This window comes from Botrytis cinerea, chromosome 12 (assembly GCF_000143535.2).
Source record: "Botrytis cinerea B05.10 chromosome 12, complete sequence".
In the NCBI taxonomy this organism is placed as follows: Eukaryota; Fungi; Ascomycota; class Leotiomycetes; order Helotiales; family Sclerotiniaceae; genus Botrytis; species Botrytis cinerea.
This window is the reverse complement of record NC_037321.1, coordinates 621,114-638,048: the sequence shown is the minus strand read 5'-3', so window position 1 is coordinate 638,048 and position 16,935 is coordinate 621,114. Positions and strand designations below refer to the sequence as shown.

Sequence of the window (16,935 nt, the reverse complement as noted above, 5' to 3'; positions counted from 1 at the left end):
ATATGTATTTTTGAAATGTTTTGGGTGGTTTCTGGTTGTGTGACGTGATGTCTGATGTCTGATGTGTATATGCAATTGTCTAATTCCACTACAGGTAACCTGCCTTGACAAAACTCATCTAATGATCCATCTTTCGAGACGTCAAGAGGGAAATGAAAGAGAAACTACACAGGACTCTCCAGTTTATCTACATTCACAGCCACAGCCACACCCGCATTCATATATCTAGAATCGACCCATTAATAATATATAAAACATGTAAAGATTTAGCGTCCTATACCATACTGTTTGTTCAATACATCTGAATTCTGTATTCTGTTGAATCTTCTTCATTTCATGAAGACTTTCTCGTCTCTAGTGGTATCATGCATATGCATCGTCGTTCCTCTTCTTTCTTTCTTTCTTCCTTTCCTTCTTTCTCCTATCTCATATGTTTCCTCTCCATTGTGTATGTGTGTGTAACTGTATGTGAGCATTCCTTCTACGGCCCCGAAAATTCTTGTTCCCTTTGCCTTTTAGCTTTTTGCTTTTCGCATGCTCTCATAATCCCTAATAATCTCGTCCTAATCTCTCCTCTTCATCTTCTACCAATTCATACGCGGGTCTGAATTTCTTTTCGCCCTCTCCTTCTCCTTGGCTGTTCTCGGCGACTAGGACTGGATTCGGGTGGGTGTCAGTTGTGCCTCCTAATGATGTGTAACCTTGATCGTAGAGCGGACAGTAGGGGATATTGAGGTGGCGGATGAACTGTGTTGGGTTTGGGTTAGTGATTTGTTATGCGCATTTTCCTTCTTTCCAGGTTTCCGGATGTTCAGAATACGTCCCTCGGACCAGGGCAAAGAAAAAGAACACGAGTAAGAAGCAAGGAGGGAGAACACAAGCACGAAGAAGGAAATAACTCACCCCCCATATCTCCCGATAATGCCAATCAATCACCGGATGCACCCTCATAAACCTAGGCCACCCCCCATCCGTCAGATCAAAATGCGTCAAATCCGCACCGTGCGGATCCGTCCGGCGGGTGCCGACCAAAATCGCCTTTACAACAGGGTGATCGCGCAGGTATTGCGTAAAGGCTTCTTTCATCGGTGACGCATAGCGCGAAAGTCGCAGATGGTAGTGTGCGGAGGATGAGGCGACAAAGGTGTCGACTTCGGGGAAGGGATGCGGGGAGAGTATGTAGACGGAGGGGAGAGCGAGGGGGAGGGGTTTGGGAGTCGGTTTTGAAGATGGGGATGTGGAGGAAGAGGATTGGTGATTGGATAGCGCGGCGAGGAGGAGGATGAGTAGGACCAGACAGTCTTTTCCGCCGTTGTAGGAAAATGAGATTTCTTCTAAACTATTCCGATTCGAACATGTTAGCAGAGTTTCGATACTTGATATTTGAGACTCGATCCCTCTCCTCCCCAACTACTCCCCGCATGCATGCAATCGCAGAAACCCGTCACAGAAAACCTACCTATACCTCTCCAAACACTCCCCAATAACCCTCAGCGCAATCCTGGTCTGTTTCTGCACTCCCCTCAATACCTGCTCCTCCTCACCAAACTGTTCTTCCAGAAACCCATTTACTTTCCGCGCTACCTCATCGCATCTCTCTAGCAAATTATTCGCCTGATCTATATCCCCATTCCCATCCCCATTCCCCTTCCCATCCTCTCTTTTCCCCAACCCGACATTATTCACAGCATCCGTATCCGGGTCCCCTCGCTCAGCGCAAGCAGCCTGCCATTGCTTTTCAATATGATTCTCATCTCTGTCCTGCATATCGCGTGTTCCTCTCATACTATTAAGTGTCCTTTACGCTCTCCCTTCAAAACCCATCGATCTCTCAATCAATTTCTCTCTCATAAAAAATAATTAAAAGCAAAGCAAGGAGGAGAGAAGAGAAAAAGAAGTTCTGTGCAACTTGAGGGTGGGAGGATTCCCGCGCCGTCGGATTACCCCCGAGTCGAATTGGCTTCGTTGCTCCATAAAAATGTGAGGTAAGCTTCACATGGGCCGACGGACCAATCGTGCTGGTATGAGCTGCGATTACTTGTTGAAATGTGGGGGTTAGGTTGGAGGGGTAGTTTTAGCCAAGATCCGGTGAGGTGGGTTGTGGATTAGGGGTCTTGGTTTGCGATACAATGAGTATGAATATAATATGTGAACATTTCACCCAAGGACAACAAAAAGGCAAGGAGAGTCAAAAGGGTATATAAAGACTGAATTCCGATCTGATTATCAACGCTATTTTTACATTTTATCTTACTCCTACTCCCAATGCCAAAATTAATTAAGAAGTCCAGCAGCCAAAGCCTCCAGGTCTTCCAATGTCTCAGGTTCATCCGCAGCTTCAATAACACGTCCCTTTCTCTTAGCAACCTTTCTCTCGTCATCTGAATCATCCTCAAACCATTTCTTAGGTCTCTTTGCAGGTCTCGCCGTACTATCTTCATCTTCCTCGTCTTCCGGTAGAGGCAAAGATCTGAGAAGAGCCATTGGATCTTCGTCATCTCCAGAACCAACCAATTCAGGTGCCTCGTCATCGTCCTCCAATGCTGCTTCTCTTGCTTTACGTTTCTCACGCTTTTCTCGTTTCTTATCCTTTGCAGTTTGCTTATCAAGAAGATCTGCTTCGCGAACTCTTTCAGCTTCTTCTTCCAAGAATTTAGCTCGTTGCTCTTCGGCTGGACCTCTGGCGCGGAAATCTTCTTCGTCTTCCAATTCGTACACTTGATGAGGATTGCCTTCTTCATCGAATACCAATTTTGTTCCTCTATCTTTGAGCTTAAGAAGCTTCTTCTTGGATTTCAGAAGTTTCTCTTTTCGTTTCGAGTCTATCACAATAGGATCCTTGCTAATACCCTCGATAACCTTTCCTAGTGGCCCGGTTGCAGCAACGTCATCATCATCGTCATCGTCGGAACTGTCGTTGTTGTCCACAGGTATTACTCTCTTGACTGACAAGAAATCATTGTCCTCATCAGCGTCCGCAGTACCATCTGCATCCTTCACTGGGGTATCATCTGCGATCATCTTGGAGTAATGGCCAGATAAAACATCCTGGTTACGGCGCTCAAACATTCTATCGTATTTCGTTCGGACTTCTTCTTTCTTCTTAGGTTTCTTTTCGGTTTCACTGTCGTCGTCGCTAGACTCAATAGCACCTCTTGGAGCATTTTTGACATTCTTTGCATCGTTTCCTTTCTGGAATTTAATCTTGGGCGCACCGGGAAGACCCATACTCGAAGCAAAGCCCTCCAAATCAACCTCATTGATATTGAATATCTCCTTGTCCTTTTGTAAGAAGACAGATTTGGCGTAACTGACAAATGCTTTCTGACCTAAGTATTTCAGCTCAGGGTCTTGGAAACACATATTTTGTAATTGGTTCTTGATGTCTTGCGTTTTATTGGGTCGGATATTAATCTTTTGTATCGGTACTTTCTTATGTTCCAATCTTTTCAGCATGCCTTCTTCCTCAGATGGATCCAGAAACATGACTGCCCGGCCTACTTTCCCATAACGTGCAGTTCGACCAACTCTGTGAATATAGGTATCAGCATCCTCGGGGCAATCTAATTGAATAACCCAATCAACTGCAGGAAAGTCAAGTCCTCTTGCAACAACATCTGTAGCAAATATACAAGAATTTTTCGAAGAGGAAAACTTTGAAGTTATATCAAGCCTCGCGGTTTGCTTTTGCCTACCGTGCAGATGAAGCAATGGAATACCAGGTTGTAAATGCCTTAGACTTTCGTAGACAAACCGCACTTGCTTGCCTGAAGACATAAATACTATTATTTTAGCCTTTAGATTAGCCCTAATGAAGCCAAACAGCGTGTTGAGCTTTTCGGGCAGAGGTACCACACAGTAATGTTGTTGTAATGTTGTGGGGGTAGCTGAGGATGCAGCTTCATGTACTGCGACATATTCGGGTTCCTTCAAACTCAATCTTGCTAGATCCGATACTTTCTTCGTTTGTGTGGCACTGAACAGCATCGTCTGTCTTTGTTTCGGTAAATGTTCCAGTATAGCGTCGACGGATGTTTGAAATCCCATGTCCAAAATTCGATCCGCCTCATCCAGGACTAACATTTGTAGGTTATCAACATCGAATGCAGCCGTTTGGTCCATATGTTGTAACATGCGCCCAGGTGTACACACAAGTATGTTCATCCTCCCCAAACGTTCCCTCTCCTCTTGCAGACTTCGACCTCCAATGATCAATCCTGCCGAGAAAGTGTGGTATCGTCCAATTTTTCGCAAAACCTCGAATATTTGTATTGCCAATTCACGAGTTGGAGATATGATAAGAGCACCGAGGCCATCCAATTCGGTCCATTTCTGTCTGTAAAGATTCTCCAATACCGGTACTAAGAATGCAAGAGTCTTTCCACTACCGGTTTTCGCAGCGCCCAAAATATCCTTTCCCTTGAGCGCAAGTGGTACAGCTTTCGATTGAACGTCCGTCAAAGTTTTAAAATGGGATGCTTCGAGTCCAGATGATGTTGGTTCAGATAGGGGAAGTTCAGAGAAGTTTTTGATCTCTGCTTTCGCATCCTGAAAGAGTAAGTAAATGTCGATAAGGAAGGAATTGCATTGCTGCACTTACAAGCTCGTCGACTGATTTCTGAAGCTTTTCATGATCTTCTACATCTCTTTTCCTTTTCAAAGTTTTCGCATCATTTTTACCCTTGCTAACATTCTTGGCCTTGCGCCCGGAAGCTGGTGGTGCCATAATGATCAAATATTTCTGTACAATATCGATTGATCGCTCCAGGTCCAAAATATTTCGAATATATTTTTCCAATCTGCCTCCAAAATTTAAGGTTTTGCGCTAACTAAGGCGGTGAACGCAAGCACGGGCCACATAAGAAAAAAAGTTGAACTGATAAGATTTTGGATATCTTCAATGCTTTGAATGCTGCTGTTTGCGCGCGCTGTGGAAAAATACGACTCTCAAAATGCCTCGTCGTGCAGCTTCCCCCGCGCTTTCGGAGAATGATTTTGATATCACAAAATCTCTCTTCAACGAGGATATCGACGGAGACGATGACAATTTCGGAAACACAACGACCAAGAATGTAGAACCTCTGGATGCTAATGGTATACTGGATTTGGGACTTGAGAGTGACGGAGATGGCGATGGGGCTTTTATATCAGCACAGCAATCAGCTGCGAACCGCAAGAATTCAAATCTGAAAGGGCAGAGTGTCAAGAAGGGTGGCGGATTTCAGGCAATGGGTATGAGATTCCTCTCTTTTTGCATTTTACGCACATGTGCTAATTTTCAACCAAGGATTGAACTCTCATTTGTTAAAGGCAATTAGTAGAAAAGGATTCAATGTACCTACACCTATTCAACGAAAAACGATACCTTTAGTCCTCGATAATCAAGATGTTGTTGGTATGGCTAGAACTGGTTCCGGAAAAACTGCCGCCTTCGTCATTCCCATGATTGAAAAGTTGAGAGCTCACAGTGCGCGTGTTGGTGCAAGAGCCTTGATTATGTCTCCATCTCGAGAATTGGCTTTACAAACATTGAAAGTTGTTAAGGAATTTGGACGAGGAACTGACCTTAAATGTGTATTACTTGTTGGAGGCGACAGTCTCGAAGAACAATTCGGATTTATGGCCGGAAATCCTGATATTGTTATTGCTACGCCTGGTCGATTTTTGCATTTGAAGGTTGAAATGTCTTTGGACTTATCGTCGATGAAATATGTTGTCTTTGATGAGGCCGATCGTCTGTTCGAAATGGGTTTCGCTGCTCAACTTGGAGAAATTCTCCACGCCTTGCCAATTTCAAGACAAACTTTGTTGTTCTCTGCGACCTTACCAAAGTCGCTGGTAGAATTTGCCAGAGCTGGTCTTCAAGAGCCAAGTTTGGTTCGTCTCGATGCAGAGAGCAAAGTTTCCCCAGATCTTCAGAGTGCTTTTTTCAGTGTTAAAGGTGCTGAAAAGGAAGGTGCTTTATTGCATATCCTCCAAGATTTGGTCAAAATGCCCACAGGTCTACCCGAGAATGCACTAAATGCAACAGACAGGTTTGACAAGAAGCGCAAGAGAGGTCCCGATGGCCCAAGTAGAAAACTAAAGCCCACAGAGCATTCAACCATCATATTCGCAGCTACGAAGCATCATGTCGACTATCTCGCATCTCTACTTCGCATGTCTGGGTTTGCCGTTTCTCATGCCTATGGTTCGCTCGATCAAACCGCTAGAAATATTCAGGTTGAAGATTTCCGTACCGGAAAATCAAATATATTAGTAGTTACTGATGTCGCTGCTAGAGGTATTGATATTCCTGTCTTAGCAAATGTCATCAATTACGACTTTCCACCACAACCAAAGGTTTTCGTTCATCGAGTTGGTCGTACTGCAAGAGCTGGTCAACGGGGTTGGAGTTACAGTTTGGTTAGAGATACTGATGCGCCATATCTTCTCGATCTACAGCTATTTTTAGGAAGGAGATTACTCCTCGGACGCGAGTGTGGTGATTCTCCAAATTACGCTGAAGATGTAATTGTTGGCGCTCTACAGAGAAATGAGATAGAAAGCAAGTCGGAATGGATTACGAAACTTCTCTATGATGATGATGATCTTACAGCACTTCGAAACGTATCGGCCAAGGGAGAAAAACTCTACGTTAAGACACGTAACTCGGCATCAAGCGAGAGTGCAAAGAGAGCCAAAGAAGTAGTGGCGTCGAAAGGGTGGATGGAATTACATCCACTTTTCAAGGATGTCACCAATGGTGCTGAACAAGCTAGATTAGATATGCTTGCGAAGATTAGTGGATTCCGACCAAATGAGACTGTCTTTGAGATCGGGCAAAAGGGTAAAGCTGCTCACAGTGAGGCTGCTGAAATCATGCGACATCGAAGGGAGAAAATCATTCCAAGACGACAGAAGGAGGAGGACGAAAAGGCAGCTGCAGCTGCAGAAGAATTAGATAACGATACACCTATGGAGGTAGATGGGGATGACAATGACGATGATGATCTTGAGGTCACGGTTACTGGAGGAGATGACGACATGGCCGAGGCATCGGAAAACGAGCTTGAAGTTACCTTCTCGAAAGCATCCCAAAAAGGCAAAGGACGAACACTGTCTTGGAAAGACTCCGAAAACTTCATGTCATACACACCAAAAACTATCAATACGGCAGAAGAACGTGGATATGGTGTTCACTCTGGTTCATATAACACAGCATCTCAAAACTCAAATTTCGTCGAGGCAGCTAGAGGCGTTACTATGGATCTCACTAATGATGACGGTGCGAAATCCTTTGCCGAGCCCGCCAGGGCAAAGGGAATGAGATGGGATAAAAAGAATAGTAAATATGTCGCTCGAGCCAACGATGAGGATGGATCTAAAGGAACCAAATATATCCGCGGAGAGAGTGGTCAAAAGATTGCAGCTAGTTTCCAAAGTGGTCGATTCGATAGATGGCGTAAAGCACACAAGGTCGACCGTATGCCTCGAACAGGTGAAGCAGAACGAGAAGGTCCTGCAAGTGCTGGTGGAGTGGGACGAGGCTTCGGTACAAGATATAAGCATAAGCAAGAGAGAGCACCAAAGGAAGCAGATAAATACCGTGATGATTATCATGTCAGGAAGAAGAGAGTTGCTGAGGCAAAGGAAAAGAGAGTTGGTTCGTTCAAAGACGGTAGTGGAAAGTCGGAAATTAAGAGTACGGAAGATATTCGAAAGGATAGAAAGTTACAGGAAAGGAGGAAAGCAAAGAATGCTAGACCGTCGAAGAAAGGTAAATATTAGTAATATAGCGTATGCAGTGTATTCTTTAGATAAATACAAATGGGTATTCTCCGCCCCGTTTGTAAAACTTATTGAGGCTCTTGTGCTGATGTATAAAAATGTGGATGAGTGATATGATAACTTGGTCGGGCATCGAGTGATTGCAGAAGGAACCAGATCCCTATTCTTATTCAAAGCTTATGATCATGCAGACTGCGACCTATTGGGGCGTCATGCACGCACTACGCGGGAGGTTGTACTGTATACATACAGTAAGCAGTTAATGAGAAGTTTTTAACACATCAGTTCCTAGATTTTGCTTGACTAGTAGTCAGTTTCGCTTTCATATGGTATGGCTGGTATCAACAATTGAAAAGTGCATTAGACTACTATCTCCTCTGATCTTATTTACAAGTTAACGGATCAATTCATTCCAGTTTGAAGTTCTCGTCAAATGTCGTCTGTTTTTGGGAAATACATACAAATAATATAATCAGCATCTAATTCACATCATTATGGATGTACATGAAACACTCAACGTATTCCTAATCTTAAACAACAACTGTCTTATTCTCTTAACTTCTACCAATGCGAATCGATGACTTAATGACTTAATGCAGAAATAACTCGAGATTCTACATATGAAAATACTTTGACTGTAGGAAAACCACACAAAAATCGCCCTCATCCTTCAAATCCTTCCTGTAAAAAACGAGTACTGTTCAACCTCCACAAAAAACCAAGTAAAGTATGAAATGAAAAAAAAAAAAAAAAAAAAATTGCAAACGACAATGAAATACAAAACTCATGCTTGGAAAACAAAAAGAGAAAAAACGTCGTGTCCAAATAGACCTTGGGAAAAATCGTAGAGCTGTAGCCATCTAACCAAATTGAACTTGTCGAGAACTTCCGTACTCACGAATACGCATGTCCGTTTCCTCGATCACCATCGTTCTCTTCTCCTCGCGCCATTCTTGCTTCATACTCAACTTCATTCTCATTCTCATCTTCATCCCCTCTTCTTCGTCTTCGTCCTGCATTTCCATTGCTCAATCTTCTTCTTCTGTTCCTTCCTAGATGACCATTCCTCGCGCTACCCTCACCATTCCCCTCTCTTGTCCTTGCACTCCTACTTTCCATCTCTAGAGAATCAAGCTCCTGGCCCATCTTATCTTTATACCCCCTATTCATATCCGCGTCAGAGATGCCTAATTCGGCATTACTCAACGCATCTGAAGCGCGGCGTTTGCGGGTTTCATGGGCAGAGAGGGGAGACCAGGGATCACCTTCGGATTGGTGACGGGGCTGGTGTTGAGTCTGGCCTTGTGTTTGGTGAGTGACGAGACGGGTGGTGTTTGGTCTTATGGATGGATGCTGGTGTGTTTGAGGTTGAGTAGGAGGGATGTGGTATTGGTCTTGGACTTGGTGGTATGGCAGAGGAGCTTGGGGGTCATAAGAAGGGGGTTGAAAGTGACGAAGATGCGGAGGAAGCGGAGGAGGTGTGGGGACGGCTGGCGGTGGTGGGTAAGGCAAATGAGATGCGTCGTAGGTGTAGATGGACTCAGACTGAGGTGCATTTGTGTGAGATGGCATATAGGATGGATAGTTATGTTGAAGTTGAAGCTGGGGTTGAGGTTGAGGTTGAGGGGTAGTTGTAGTTGTAGTTGTATAAGGCTGTAAAAATGATGCAGATGTGGTAGGATAAAACACAGGAACTGAAGCTTCTGAATAGAGAGCCGGGTCATAAAAGGATGGCGGTGCTGAGCAAGGTCTTTCAGTATGATGTGATGATGCTATTGGAGTTTCTTGATGTCCCTCACATTGACGAGAGAGGACCATAAGTTGCTCATGCTGTCCATCAATAATCTCATGGTTCTGAGTTTCGGGCCTAGATGGCGACCCACTACTTCACAGCATTCCATTAGCCTAGCTCATCATTTCCACAAGCAAGTAAAACATGAATTGAAAGTAGACAAACTTACTTCTGCCTCGACGAACCAACATCCGCGCCATTTGAATCAAATTCCGCGAAATGATATTCGTCCATACTGAGATTTGGGGCTTGAGCAGGCTGACTCCGACTTTCTCGCTCGCTAGACTTATCCAATCCGCTTCGTAAATGCATGTATACGGATTCAAGTACCTCAGATGCTTAACCCAGCTAGAACAAGACTAAGAAGTACAAGCAAATGAAAGTGTGGTCCCGATAGGCGAGATGTCGATCTTATTTATACAAAGTCTTGGATCCATTCACAAGTTACACATTACACGCATGAATTCTCCCCACAATATTTCTACATGCAGAAAGACAGACTGGGTGGAAAAAATGGCTCATTACACAGAATTGTCTTGCCATCAACAATAAAACGCCCCCATTACCAACCCACTGGGATATTTTTCATATAAATGCTGGTCTGGGTGCCATCACAATGTGTTCAGTCCAGCCGAACAGGGACAGCGCTAGGCTCGCTTTGGACTCTACAGTGTATGATTATAACCGCTACTTTGCTCCATTTCCCAATTTCATCACATGCAACTTCTTCACATCCAACTTCTTCACACCTTCATTTCTTTGAACATTTGCCACCGAGGCTGAGAAGTTGGAGCAAACATACTGAATCAAGCCACAGAGTGTCAAGCACATCTTACATGGAGAAAGTAAAAGTGGCTGATCAAACATTGCACGAAGGAAACTATCCTTCGTGAGGCTGACAGTGGCTTGGTGGAAATTGGGACGAGGGTTGATGGTTATGGCGGCCGTGGTGATGACCTTTCTTCAACTTCGGCCCCCATTCAGACAGGGGTGAGATGAGACTTGCTGAGCCGCAACCTCGGGCGCACCGATGTATACCATGCAATGACAATATTCCTACCTCGACAATTAGCATTGAAAGAATGATCTATGAAGATAATGTTATGCACCGATGTCTATTGACTTTCCATGAATATGGTGGCTTAGTGCAGAGCTGTAGAAATGGGTAAGTCGGAAGTTTGTTGAAGTAAAACGGGAAACGGGTAGAGGGATTCTGTACCTTTCGTGCACAGCCCTCCTTGATGATGCTGGGCGAGAAAGCCCTGCGCCTAATCCGTTTCCACAATAATTTATATATTGTTGACGTCAAAATCAAGATCAAACTTCAGTAGTTGAATTAATAAGCGAAACCATAGATTCACCAATTGTTGTTTTCAAACCCCTGTCTCACTGAGTGAGCAAATTGAAAAAGCCTTGTGGTATCATTCTCGAATTAATCTAGTATATGGAAACATATTCTGCATGTCGTAGCTTGTTTACCTGGTTCTTACATCCCAACACCTATATCCTAGCTCGACTTTTCTGTTCTCTTGTACTTCATGAATCTTGCCAAATTCAATACTGCTTCATCAATCCTCGAACGAAGCTCTGGAGACTTTCTCTTGTCAATTGATTTGGCCATCTTTTTGCATTTAGGCAAACTTTCCTCCAAGTGTTTATCGAATCCACTTCCCCAGAAAACCGACTGGTCAAATGAATAAGTTTTGTCGGCATAAATGTCGAAAATCTCGTTAAGGGCTTCCACCGCATGCGCTGCAGGAGTTTCGGGAACGCCTGCAATGAGAGTGACTAGGAAAATTCCAATTTCTCGATTAAGCTCGATAGGTGCGGGCTCAAGGGCAAGACTACCTAATACGCCAATACATTTGACCCCCAAAGACTGGAAAGCTGAATCATCAAGATTTTCTGCGTCTTTCTTAGAAGTCTTAGAGTCGGTTGGGGTTTCAAAGCCCTTGGAAGCATGGTAGAGAGCCATAAACTTTCTGTGCTCATCTGCTCGTATCTGGACACGCCCTTGTACACTCTTACAAACAGCCCAGGTAATACTTGTAATAGAGGCAGCGAGTTCAACGTTCGCCGTATTAGATGCAAGTACCCGACACACGACCTCGTCCCATATACGCTGCGCAATGCCAGCCCATGACTTTTGCAAACCACCAAGGTGGCTCTTAGAAAAGTCAATGGATGAGACGGTCCATGCGATATTGTTTAGAGCTGCCAGGGCAGGAGTTTGTACATCATCACCTTCCATTTTCGAGTCTTCAGATAGTTGTGTGAGAGCTATAACGGTAGGACAAGCGACCTGAACAAGTTGATGGAGTGTGTCCTGATCATTAGACGTCTCCTCATCTTCTGGATCATCCCCCAGGACCATGTCCATGTCGGCCTCAATGTCCTCCTGTGTCATTTCGTTCTCCTCATCACTCAAGTCACCTTCTTCACCTTCCGACAAATCTGCATCGCCGTCAACCATCTGGTCTTCATCCACTTCCTCATCATCCCCAAATCCTTCAAACACCTCCTCCTTTCCATTGCCAAGTTCAAGGGCTTCTTGAAGGCTAGTTGCAATCGATGCGGTAATTTCTAAGGCCATTTGCAAGACTCGTTCGGGGCTGGAGTTTGTCGTGTGGCCATTTGTACCATTGGCACCATTTGTCTGCTGTGCTTGTTGCATTGACTCAATCAAAGTAGGGAGAAGAATAGCATCCGAGGCGCCGTCCATAGGAGCATTGTCATCAGCCCAATTCATTGCTGTGAATATATTATGAAGTACTCCACAGGTAGCAACGCCTTTGAATCCACCAGAGTTCTTCAATTGCATCAGTAGCTTGAACCAATCCTTCTGCTCTGTGATAAATTCGACCAAGGTCTTGTTGTCTTCCGTTAAAGCTGCTAAACATGACAGTACTTCATTGTTGATCTCCAATGGAGTTGTATCGAGCGACAATAATCCAAACAAAAAGTTGATGATTGTAGATACTTTCGATATAGCTTCGACAATTTCAACCTCTGCTTCAGACAGGGAAGTCAGCAGTGTTATTACAGAACTTGTAAGACTCCATAAGAGATCTTGTTGAGGTTTTGGTATTTTCGATAACGGAGTGTCTTTTGAGTCGATCGTTTCGATAATCTACTTTTGTTAGAGTAGTTATTGAGAAAGGGAATGGCATGACTACTTACTGTTTTGACAGCTCCCTCAATTGCAGTCAAGATATCTTGTCTGAACAAATGCACACAGAAGTCTGCTTCCTCTTCCAATGCTAAATTTCTCATTATTCCCCATCCTGCAATTCTAGTTTCCATACTCGAGTCTGTAAGGGTTTGTTCGAGTAGAGTTCGAACAATCTGCTCTCGCAAGAATAACTTTCGACATTTTGTATCGTCAACGAGGTTCGCAATAGCAGTCGCGGCGGTTGATCTCTTTGATTGGTCTGCACTTTGTAGATCTTGGAGAACTGGTAGAATTTTGCTCTCTCGAATAGCTGCGAGCTCTGGGTCGGTGGGCGGTTTAACAGATTTCGCTGTAGGATCAGCGCGATGCTTGGTTCTATTTCTCGAAGCTTTTCCCATAGTGGTATTTCGAATGTACGGTAATGTGATACTATGTGATATTGGGCTGAATTGAATCGATTCACCTATGTTGAGAGACAAAATATGAGGACTCTTTCTAGAAAATATTGATGCAGGTACGCAGATTCGAGTTTCTTTTGGTTCCCGAGCCGACCAAAATTCAAACAAACTTTTTTTTTTCTACCCCTCTATTGCCTGAGGTATCAACAGTCGATTGACAGCCATCGGTGACACGGCGACTACAGAGGCACAGGGAATAAGCGATGCTATACCGCCTTCGCTAGCCAGGATCAGTTGGCATGGGCAGAATGATTCTATTGATGGCAAAACAAAGGCGGTGTAACATAACTTTTCCCTGACCCTCCGTATATTACCCCGCCGACTTTTAACCTTGGATCACCAGGGCTTTAGCCAATTACTCAGGTGGGAATAGCGCCGGCATTTCAATTGCTTGAGATATTTTGTATTTTGTCCCTGTTCCCCTTCTTAATCTTTTGAGCCATTTCTTAACAGTCGACCCAAGACAAGACTTTCAAAATCCCACAAGACAACCACCCGCTCTTCACTTCACGATGTCTACTACAACTACAACCACACAGGCTGAGCCTATCACTGCTGAGAGCATTCTTCGCCTTTTCCCTGATATCGACACGAGCTCTGCAGAGCTCGAAGGACACGATGAGGAGCAGATCAGATTGATGGACGAAGTATGCATTGTTCTGGACGAAAATGATAAGCCTATTGGCAACTTCAGCAAGAAGATATGTAAGGCTCTTCTGAAGCATCCGTCCTTTTCTTGAATGCTGACCTTTCCAGGTCATCTCATGACAAACATCGACAAAGGCCTCCTTCACCGCGCGTTCTCCGTCTTTCTTTTCAACTCAAAGAATGAATTGCTCCTTCAGCAACGTGCGACCGAAAAGATCACCTTCCCTGATATGTGGACTAATACCTGCTGCTCCCATCCTCTTGGCATACCCGGTGAAGGTGGTTCTGAGTTGAATGAAGCTATTATGGGAGTCAAGAGAGCAGCACAAAGAAAGCTCGATCACGAACTTGGCATCAAACCTGCGCAGGTACCCATCGAGGACTTTAAGTTTTTGACCAGAATCCACTACAAAGCACCCAGTGACGGAAAATGGGGAGAGCATGAAAGTATGTTAATCTGTTTTTTATGATCTTTTATGATGTGCAATGGCTAACGTTTGTCAACCTTCTTAGTCGATTACATCCTCTTTATAACCGCCGATGTCGATCTCGAGCCAAACATGAATGAAGTCCGTGATACTCGATACGTTTCTGCCGACGGACTCAAGACTATGTTCACCGATCCTTCTTTGAAATTCACACCTTGGTTCAAGCTTATCTGTAACTCTCTCCTTTTCGAATGGTGGGAGCACAAGGATACCGATCTCGAGAAGTATATGAATGAGCAAGATATTAGAAGAATGTGAGGAAGGTTTTGCAGGAGCAAATCGGATTAAAGATGAACGAAATGGAGGAGTTATTGAGGAGCTGAGAATTTCACCATGCATAATGCAAATTACATATTGGCATTGAGGTTAATCGCGACACCAAAGTTTGTACCCAACAGAAAAGCGAATCACTTGATTACGCCTAATTAATATCATCCAGTACGATCAACGCGGGCCAATCCCGAATATCTTTCCAATTGGACGTCTGTGTCTAACAATGTGCAACGCAATACGTCTTATTTTTTGCATGTTTCCAATTTCTTTCCTATCTTTACACTACTTTTGACTTATGATTACTTTCTTGATCTAAAACTCTCTATCTTTCTTATCCATCCATCCCTTTATCTCGCTTACCCAATTCCTATTTTCGTCGTTGTTCCACGCTATTGATCTTATCTCCCTCCAGTGGAGTGGAGTAGGATCGTATCAAAGTCGGCGGACGGGGCGCGACACCGTCCAAAGATTACTCCGAAGTCTAACCAGATTTGGGAGGTCCAGCCACAGACCCTTTGGACCAGATGATCGCACATGGCGTCCCTTGTCAAACCTAACAAGTAAAGTATCCATGTATTGATTGCTGAAGGGTTGATATCAAGCCAATCAGCTTATGGAATTTCCCAAGAACCATGCGGCAGGCTACACTTGCCCCAAGGGATTTCACAGACTCGATCCTGTTGGCTGCCCTCAACCTTTATGCTTACCTCGTGCTAGCATGCAAGTGGAGTTATGCAGCATTCAATTGTGGCATGGTTATCGTTGAGGAGCACCACAACGTTTTGAGTTTGTGGTGATAACTACATAAACCTCGACCCATTCGCCTTTTCTCGGAGTTCCTTGGCCTCCAATCCATTGATCTCTGCAGACAATTACAATCAAAGGTTTTCTATAACAGAAATCGTCAAGTCTTCCAAGGAAACACAAATCAACATAAACTCCATTCTTTCTCCTCAATTCACCTCGTATCGACCGATTTAGTAAAGTTGGCACTTCTGGCTCAAGACTCCCATAGCTACACCATCGACGACCAAAGTCTATCTACCCACTGTAGACGAAGCGTGATTCTCGAAGAATCATACTACTTTTCCCGTTGAAGAGTAACCCGAGTTTGATAAACATCTACATTGATGTCGGTTGATTTCCGCCAAAGTCTCAACTGTCTTCGTTTCCCATCTCGATACATAACGGTATCGAGAACTCAGCTCTCGATAGTCCATACAGGCGATTTAAATAGGCCAGCTAATAAACCGGACTCTTGTTTGTTTTCAATCTTCCCATGTGCCTCCAAATATCATGTTAACATAATAAATCTGCAGAATCATTCGAACATCTCAGGATATATCATTGATAAATCGCAATCATGGCGCATGTTATTGAAGATAATAGTACTACCATGAATTTTCTTGAGAAGAAGCGCAGTCTTTCTCCGGCTACAGCGGAGGAGGTTCGTGTAGTAAGCATCTCGGAATGCGAGGAAGCGGCTCAGTGTCTCGCTCAAGCTTTTGCTACAGATGAAGTAGCAAGATACTTCCTTGACACTGATGATATGAGTTCTTATTCCGAGGAATACAAATGGAAACTTCATTGCGACATAATCAAGTACATGACCGCTGCTCATTGCTACAAAGGCATAGTGACCACCATTGGTCCAAACTATGATGCAGTCGCTCTATGGTAAGTCTACTGGAGATTTGCGTTTTCTGAATAACGAGTTGACAAACCAACAGGATGCCTCCCGGTCAAGACATGGACGATTGGCTCACCTTTTTCCGCAGCGGTCTCTGGAAACTCTACTTCAAACTCTCCGTGGAAGGCCGTAAACGTTTCTATGATGAGTTTTTGCCTCTCCTTCACCACACCATCGATAACGTCATGGGTGAGCGTAACAACAATTTTTACTACCTCGTTTATCTCGGTAGTAAACCTAGCGCCCGAGGAAAAGGATACGCGAAGAAATTAATACAACACATGACTGATCGAGCGGACCGTGAAAATCGTCCTACGTATTTGGAGTCCAGTGCGGAGATTAATTTGAGCTACTATCGTAAGTTAGGCTTCGAGTGGAAGCAGGATATTGTGATGGAAAGGGGGGTCAAGCCAGTTAAGATGCAAATTATGGTTAGAGAGCCGAAGTTTGTGGGAGAAACTACTAAAGAAGGATTTGTGGAAGTTGAGATGATTGAGTAGTTGGAGTGATGGCGATTTGAGTTTTGTTTCCAATTCCGATTTTCCTTAGCAGATTGACGATCTTCGAATTTCCATGATTGTTCTTCAATGTTTTGCGTTGGATTAGGTAACAAGCTTTAGTCTTGTGTGTTTGTTGTCTTTGCA

The 16,935-nt window shown here is 44.1% G+C and overlaps 7 protein-coding genes across 9 annotated transcripts; 3 read left to right on the top strand and 4 right to left on the bottom strand.

Moving 5' to 3' along the window:
• Nucleotide 1: 1 nt before the first annotated feature.
• Nucleotides 2–2,080, bottom strand: Bcfad1. Of its 2 annotated transcripts, XM_024696273.1 has the most exons (4): nucleotides 1,460–2,080; nucleotides 904–1,339; nucleotides 281–747; nucleotides 2–225 (listed from the first exon to the last, which is right to left on the bottom strand). In XM_024696273.1, exons 1-3 carry the CDS (start codon nucleotides 1,783–1,785, stop codon nucleotides 550–552), a joined length of 960 nt encoding a protein of 319 aa, XP_024552079.1. In that variant the 5' UTR covers nucleotides 1,786–2,080; the 3' UTR covers nucleotides 2–225; nucleotides 281–549. The 2 variants fall into 2 exon arrangements, with proteins under 2 accessions (XP_024552079.1, XP_001550264.1); XM_001550214.2 differs by having other exon boundaries at nucleotides 2–747.
• Nucleotides 2,081–2,188: 108 nt separating this feature from the next.
• Bchca4 lies at nucleotides 2,189–4,766 on the bottom strand. The gene is made up of 2 exons (XM_024696272.1): nucleotides 4,601–4,766; nucleotides 2,189–4,548 (listed from the first exon to the last, which is right to left on the bottom strand). Exons 1-2 carry the CDS (start codon nucleotides 4,724–4,726, stop codon nucleotides 2,275–2,277), a joined length of 2,400 nt encoding a protein of 799 aa, XP_024552078.1. The 5' UTR covers nucleotides 4,727–4,766; the 3' UTR covers nucleotides 2,189–2,274.
• Nucleotides 4,767–4,907: 141 nt separating this feature from the next.
• On the top strand, nucleotides 4,908–7,834 carry Bcdbp10. Its single transcript, XM_024696271.1, has 2 exons — nucleotides 4,908–5,232; nucleotides 5,288–7,834. The coding sequence occupies exons 1-2, from the start codon at nucleotides 4,953–4,955 to the stop codon at nucleotides 7,768–7,770; spliced, it is 2,763 nt and encodes a 920-aa protein (XP_024552077.1). The 5' UTR covers nucleotides 4,908–4,952; the 3' UTR covers nucleotides 7,771–7,834.
• Nucleotides 7,835–8,301: 467 nt separating this feature from the next.
• Nucleotides 8,302–10,716, bottom strand: BCIN_12g01800 (hypothetical protein). The gene is made up of 3 exons (XM_024696270.1): nucleotides 10,672–10,716; nucleotides 9,732–10,618; nucleotides 8,302–9,655 (listed from the first exon to the last, which is right to left on the bottom strand). The coding sequence occupies exons 2-3, from the start codon at nucleotides 9,872–9,874 to the stop codon at nucleotides 8,665–8,667; spliced, it is 1,134 nt and encodes a 377-aa protein (XP_024552076.1). The 5' UTR covers nucleotides 9,875–10,618; nucleotides 10,672–10,716; the 3' UTR covers nucleotides 8,302–8,664.
• A 198-nt stretch (nucleotides 10,717–10,914) lies between these two features.
• On the bottom strand, nucleotides 10,915–13,283 carry Bcsyo1. Its single transcript, XM_001550221.2, has 2 exons — nucleotides 12,743–13,283; nucleotides 10,915–12,692 (listed from the first exon to the last, which is right to left on the bottom strand). Exons 1-2 carry the CDS (start codon nucleotides 13,130–13,132, stop codon nucleotides 11,070–11,072), a joined length of 2,013 nt encoding a protein of 670 aa, XP_001550271.1. The 5' UTR covers nucleotides 13,133–13,283; the 3' UTR covers nucleotides 10,915–11,069.
• Nucleotides 13,284–13,468: 185 nt separating this feature from the next.
• Nucleotides 13,469–14,803, top strand: Bcidi1. 2 transcript variants are annotated; one of them, XM_024696269.1, is made up of 4 exons: nucleotides 13,469–13,897; nucleotides 13,949–14,287; nucleotides 14,354–14,711; nucleotides 14,768–14,803. In XM_024696269.1, the coding sequence occupies exons 1-3, from the start codon at nucleotides 13,705–13,707 to the stop codon at nucleotides 14,584–14,586; spliced, it is 765 nt and encodes a 254-aa protein (XP_024552075.1). In that variant the 5' UTR covers nucleotides 13,469–13,704; the 3' UTR covers nucleotides 14,587–14,711; nucleotides 14,768–14,803. The 2 variants fall into 2 exon arrangements, with proteins under 2 accessions (XP_024552075.1, XP_001550272.1); XM_001550222.2 differs by having other exon boundaries at nucleotides 14,354–14,803.
• A 518-nt stretch (nucleotides 14,804–15,321) lies between these two features.
• BCIN_12g01770 (hypothetical protein) lies at nucleotides 15,322–16,896 on the top strand. The gene is made up of 3 exons (XM_024696268.1): nucleotides 15,322–15,861; nucleotides 15,921–16,278; nucleotides 16,332–16,896. Exons 2-3 carry the CDS (start codon nucleotides 15,965–15,967, stop codon nucleotides 16,789–16,791), a joined length of 774 nt encoding a protein of 257 aa, XP_024552074.1. The 5' UTR covers nucleotides 15,322–15,861; nucleotides 15,921–15,964; the 3' UTR covers nucleotides 16,792–16,896.
• The last annotated feature ends 39 nt before the right edge of the window (nucleotides 16,897–16,935 follow it).

Bases quoted from the DNA above. Each gene is read 5' to 3' on its own strand.
- Bcfad1 (XM_001550214.2), bottom strand. From the start codon at position 1,785: ATGAGAGGAACACGCGATATGCAGGACAGAGATGAGAATCATATTGAA. The intron at 1,340-1,459 runs GTAGGTTTTCTG...GAATCGGAATAG, and splicing joins GAGTGTTTGGAGAGGTATAG to TTTAGAAGAAATCTCATTTT. The intron at 748-903 runs GTGAGTTATTTC...AACCCAACACAG, and splicing joins ATTATCGGGAGATATGGGGG to TTCATCCGCCACCTCAATAT.
- Bchca4 (XM_024696272.1), bottom strand. From the start codon at position 4,726: ATGGCACCACCAGCTTCCGGGCGCAAGGCCAAGAATGTTAGCAAGGGT. The intron at 4,549-4,600 runs GTAAGTGCAGCA...TTACTCTTTCAG, and splicing joins AGAAATCAGTCGACGAGCTT to GATGCGAAAGCAGAGATCAA.
- Bcdbp10 (XM_024696271.1), top strand. From the start codon at position 4,953: ATGCCTCGTCGTGCAGCTTCCCCCGCGCTTTCGGAGAATGATTTTGAT. The intron at 5,233-5,287 runs GTATGAGATTCC...TTTTCAACCAAG, and splicing joins TGGCGGATTTCAGGCAATGG to GATTGAACTCTCATTTGTTA.
- BCIN_12g01800 (XM_024696270.1), bottom strand. From the start codon at position 9,874: ATGCATTTACGAAGCGGATTGGATAAGTCTAGCGAGCGAGAAAGTCGG. The intron at 9,656-9,731 runs GTAAGTTTGTCT...AATGCTGTGAAG, and splicing joins GTTGGTTCGTCGAGGCAGAA to TAGTGGGTCGCCATCTAGGC.
- Bcsyo1 (XM_001550221.2), bottom strand. From the start codon at position 13,132: ATGGGAAAAGCTTCGAGAAATAGAACCAAGCATCGCGCTGATCCTACA. The intron at 12,693-12,742 runs GTAAGTAGTCAT...TAACAAAAGTAG, and splicing joins TTGAGGGAGCTGTCAAAACA to ATTATCGAAACGATCGACTC.
- Bcidi1 (XM_024696269.1), top strand. From the start codon at position 13,705: ATGTCTACTACAACTACAACCACACAGGCTGAGCCTATCACTGCTGAG. The intron at 13,898-13,948 runs GTAAGGCTCTTC...TGACCTTTCCAG, and splicing joins CAACTTCAGCAAGAAGATAT to GTCATCTCATGACAAACATC. The intron at 14,288-14,353 runs GTATGTTAATCT...CAACCTTCTTAG, and splicing joins AAAATGGGGAGAGCATGAAA to TCGATTACATCCTCTTTATA.
- BCIN_12g01770 (XM_024696268.1), top strand. From the start codon at position 15,965: ATGGCGCATGTTATTGAAGATAATAGTACTACCATGAATTTTCTTGAG. The intron at 16,279-16,331 runs GTAAGTCTACTG...ACAAACCAACAG, and splicing joins TATGATGCAGTCGCTCTATG to GATGCCTCCCGGTCAAGACA.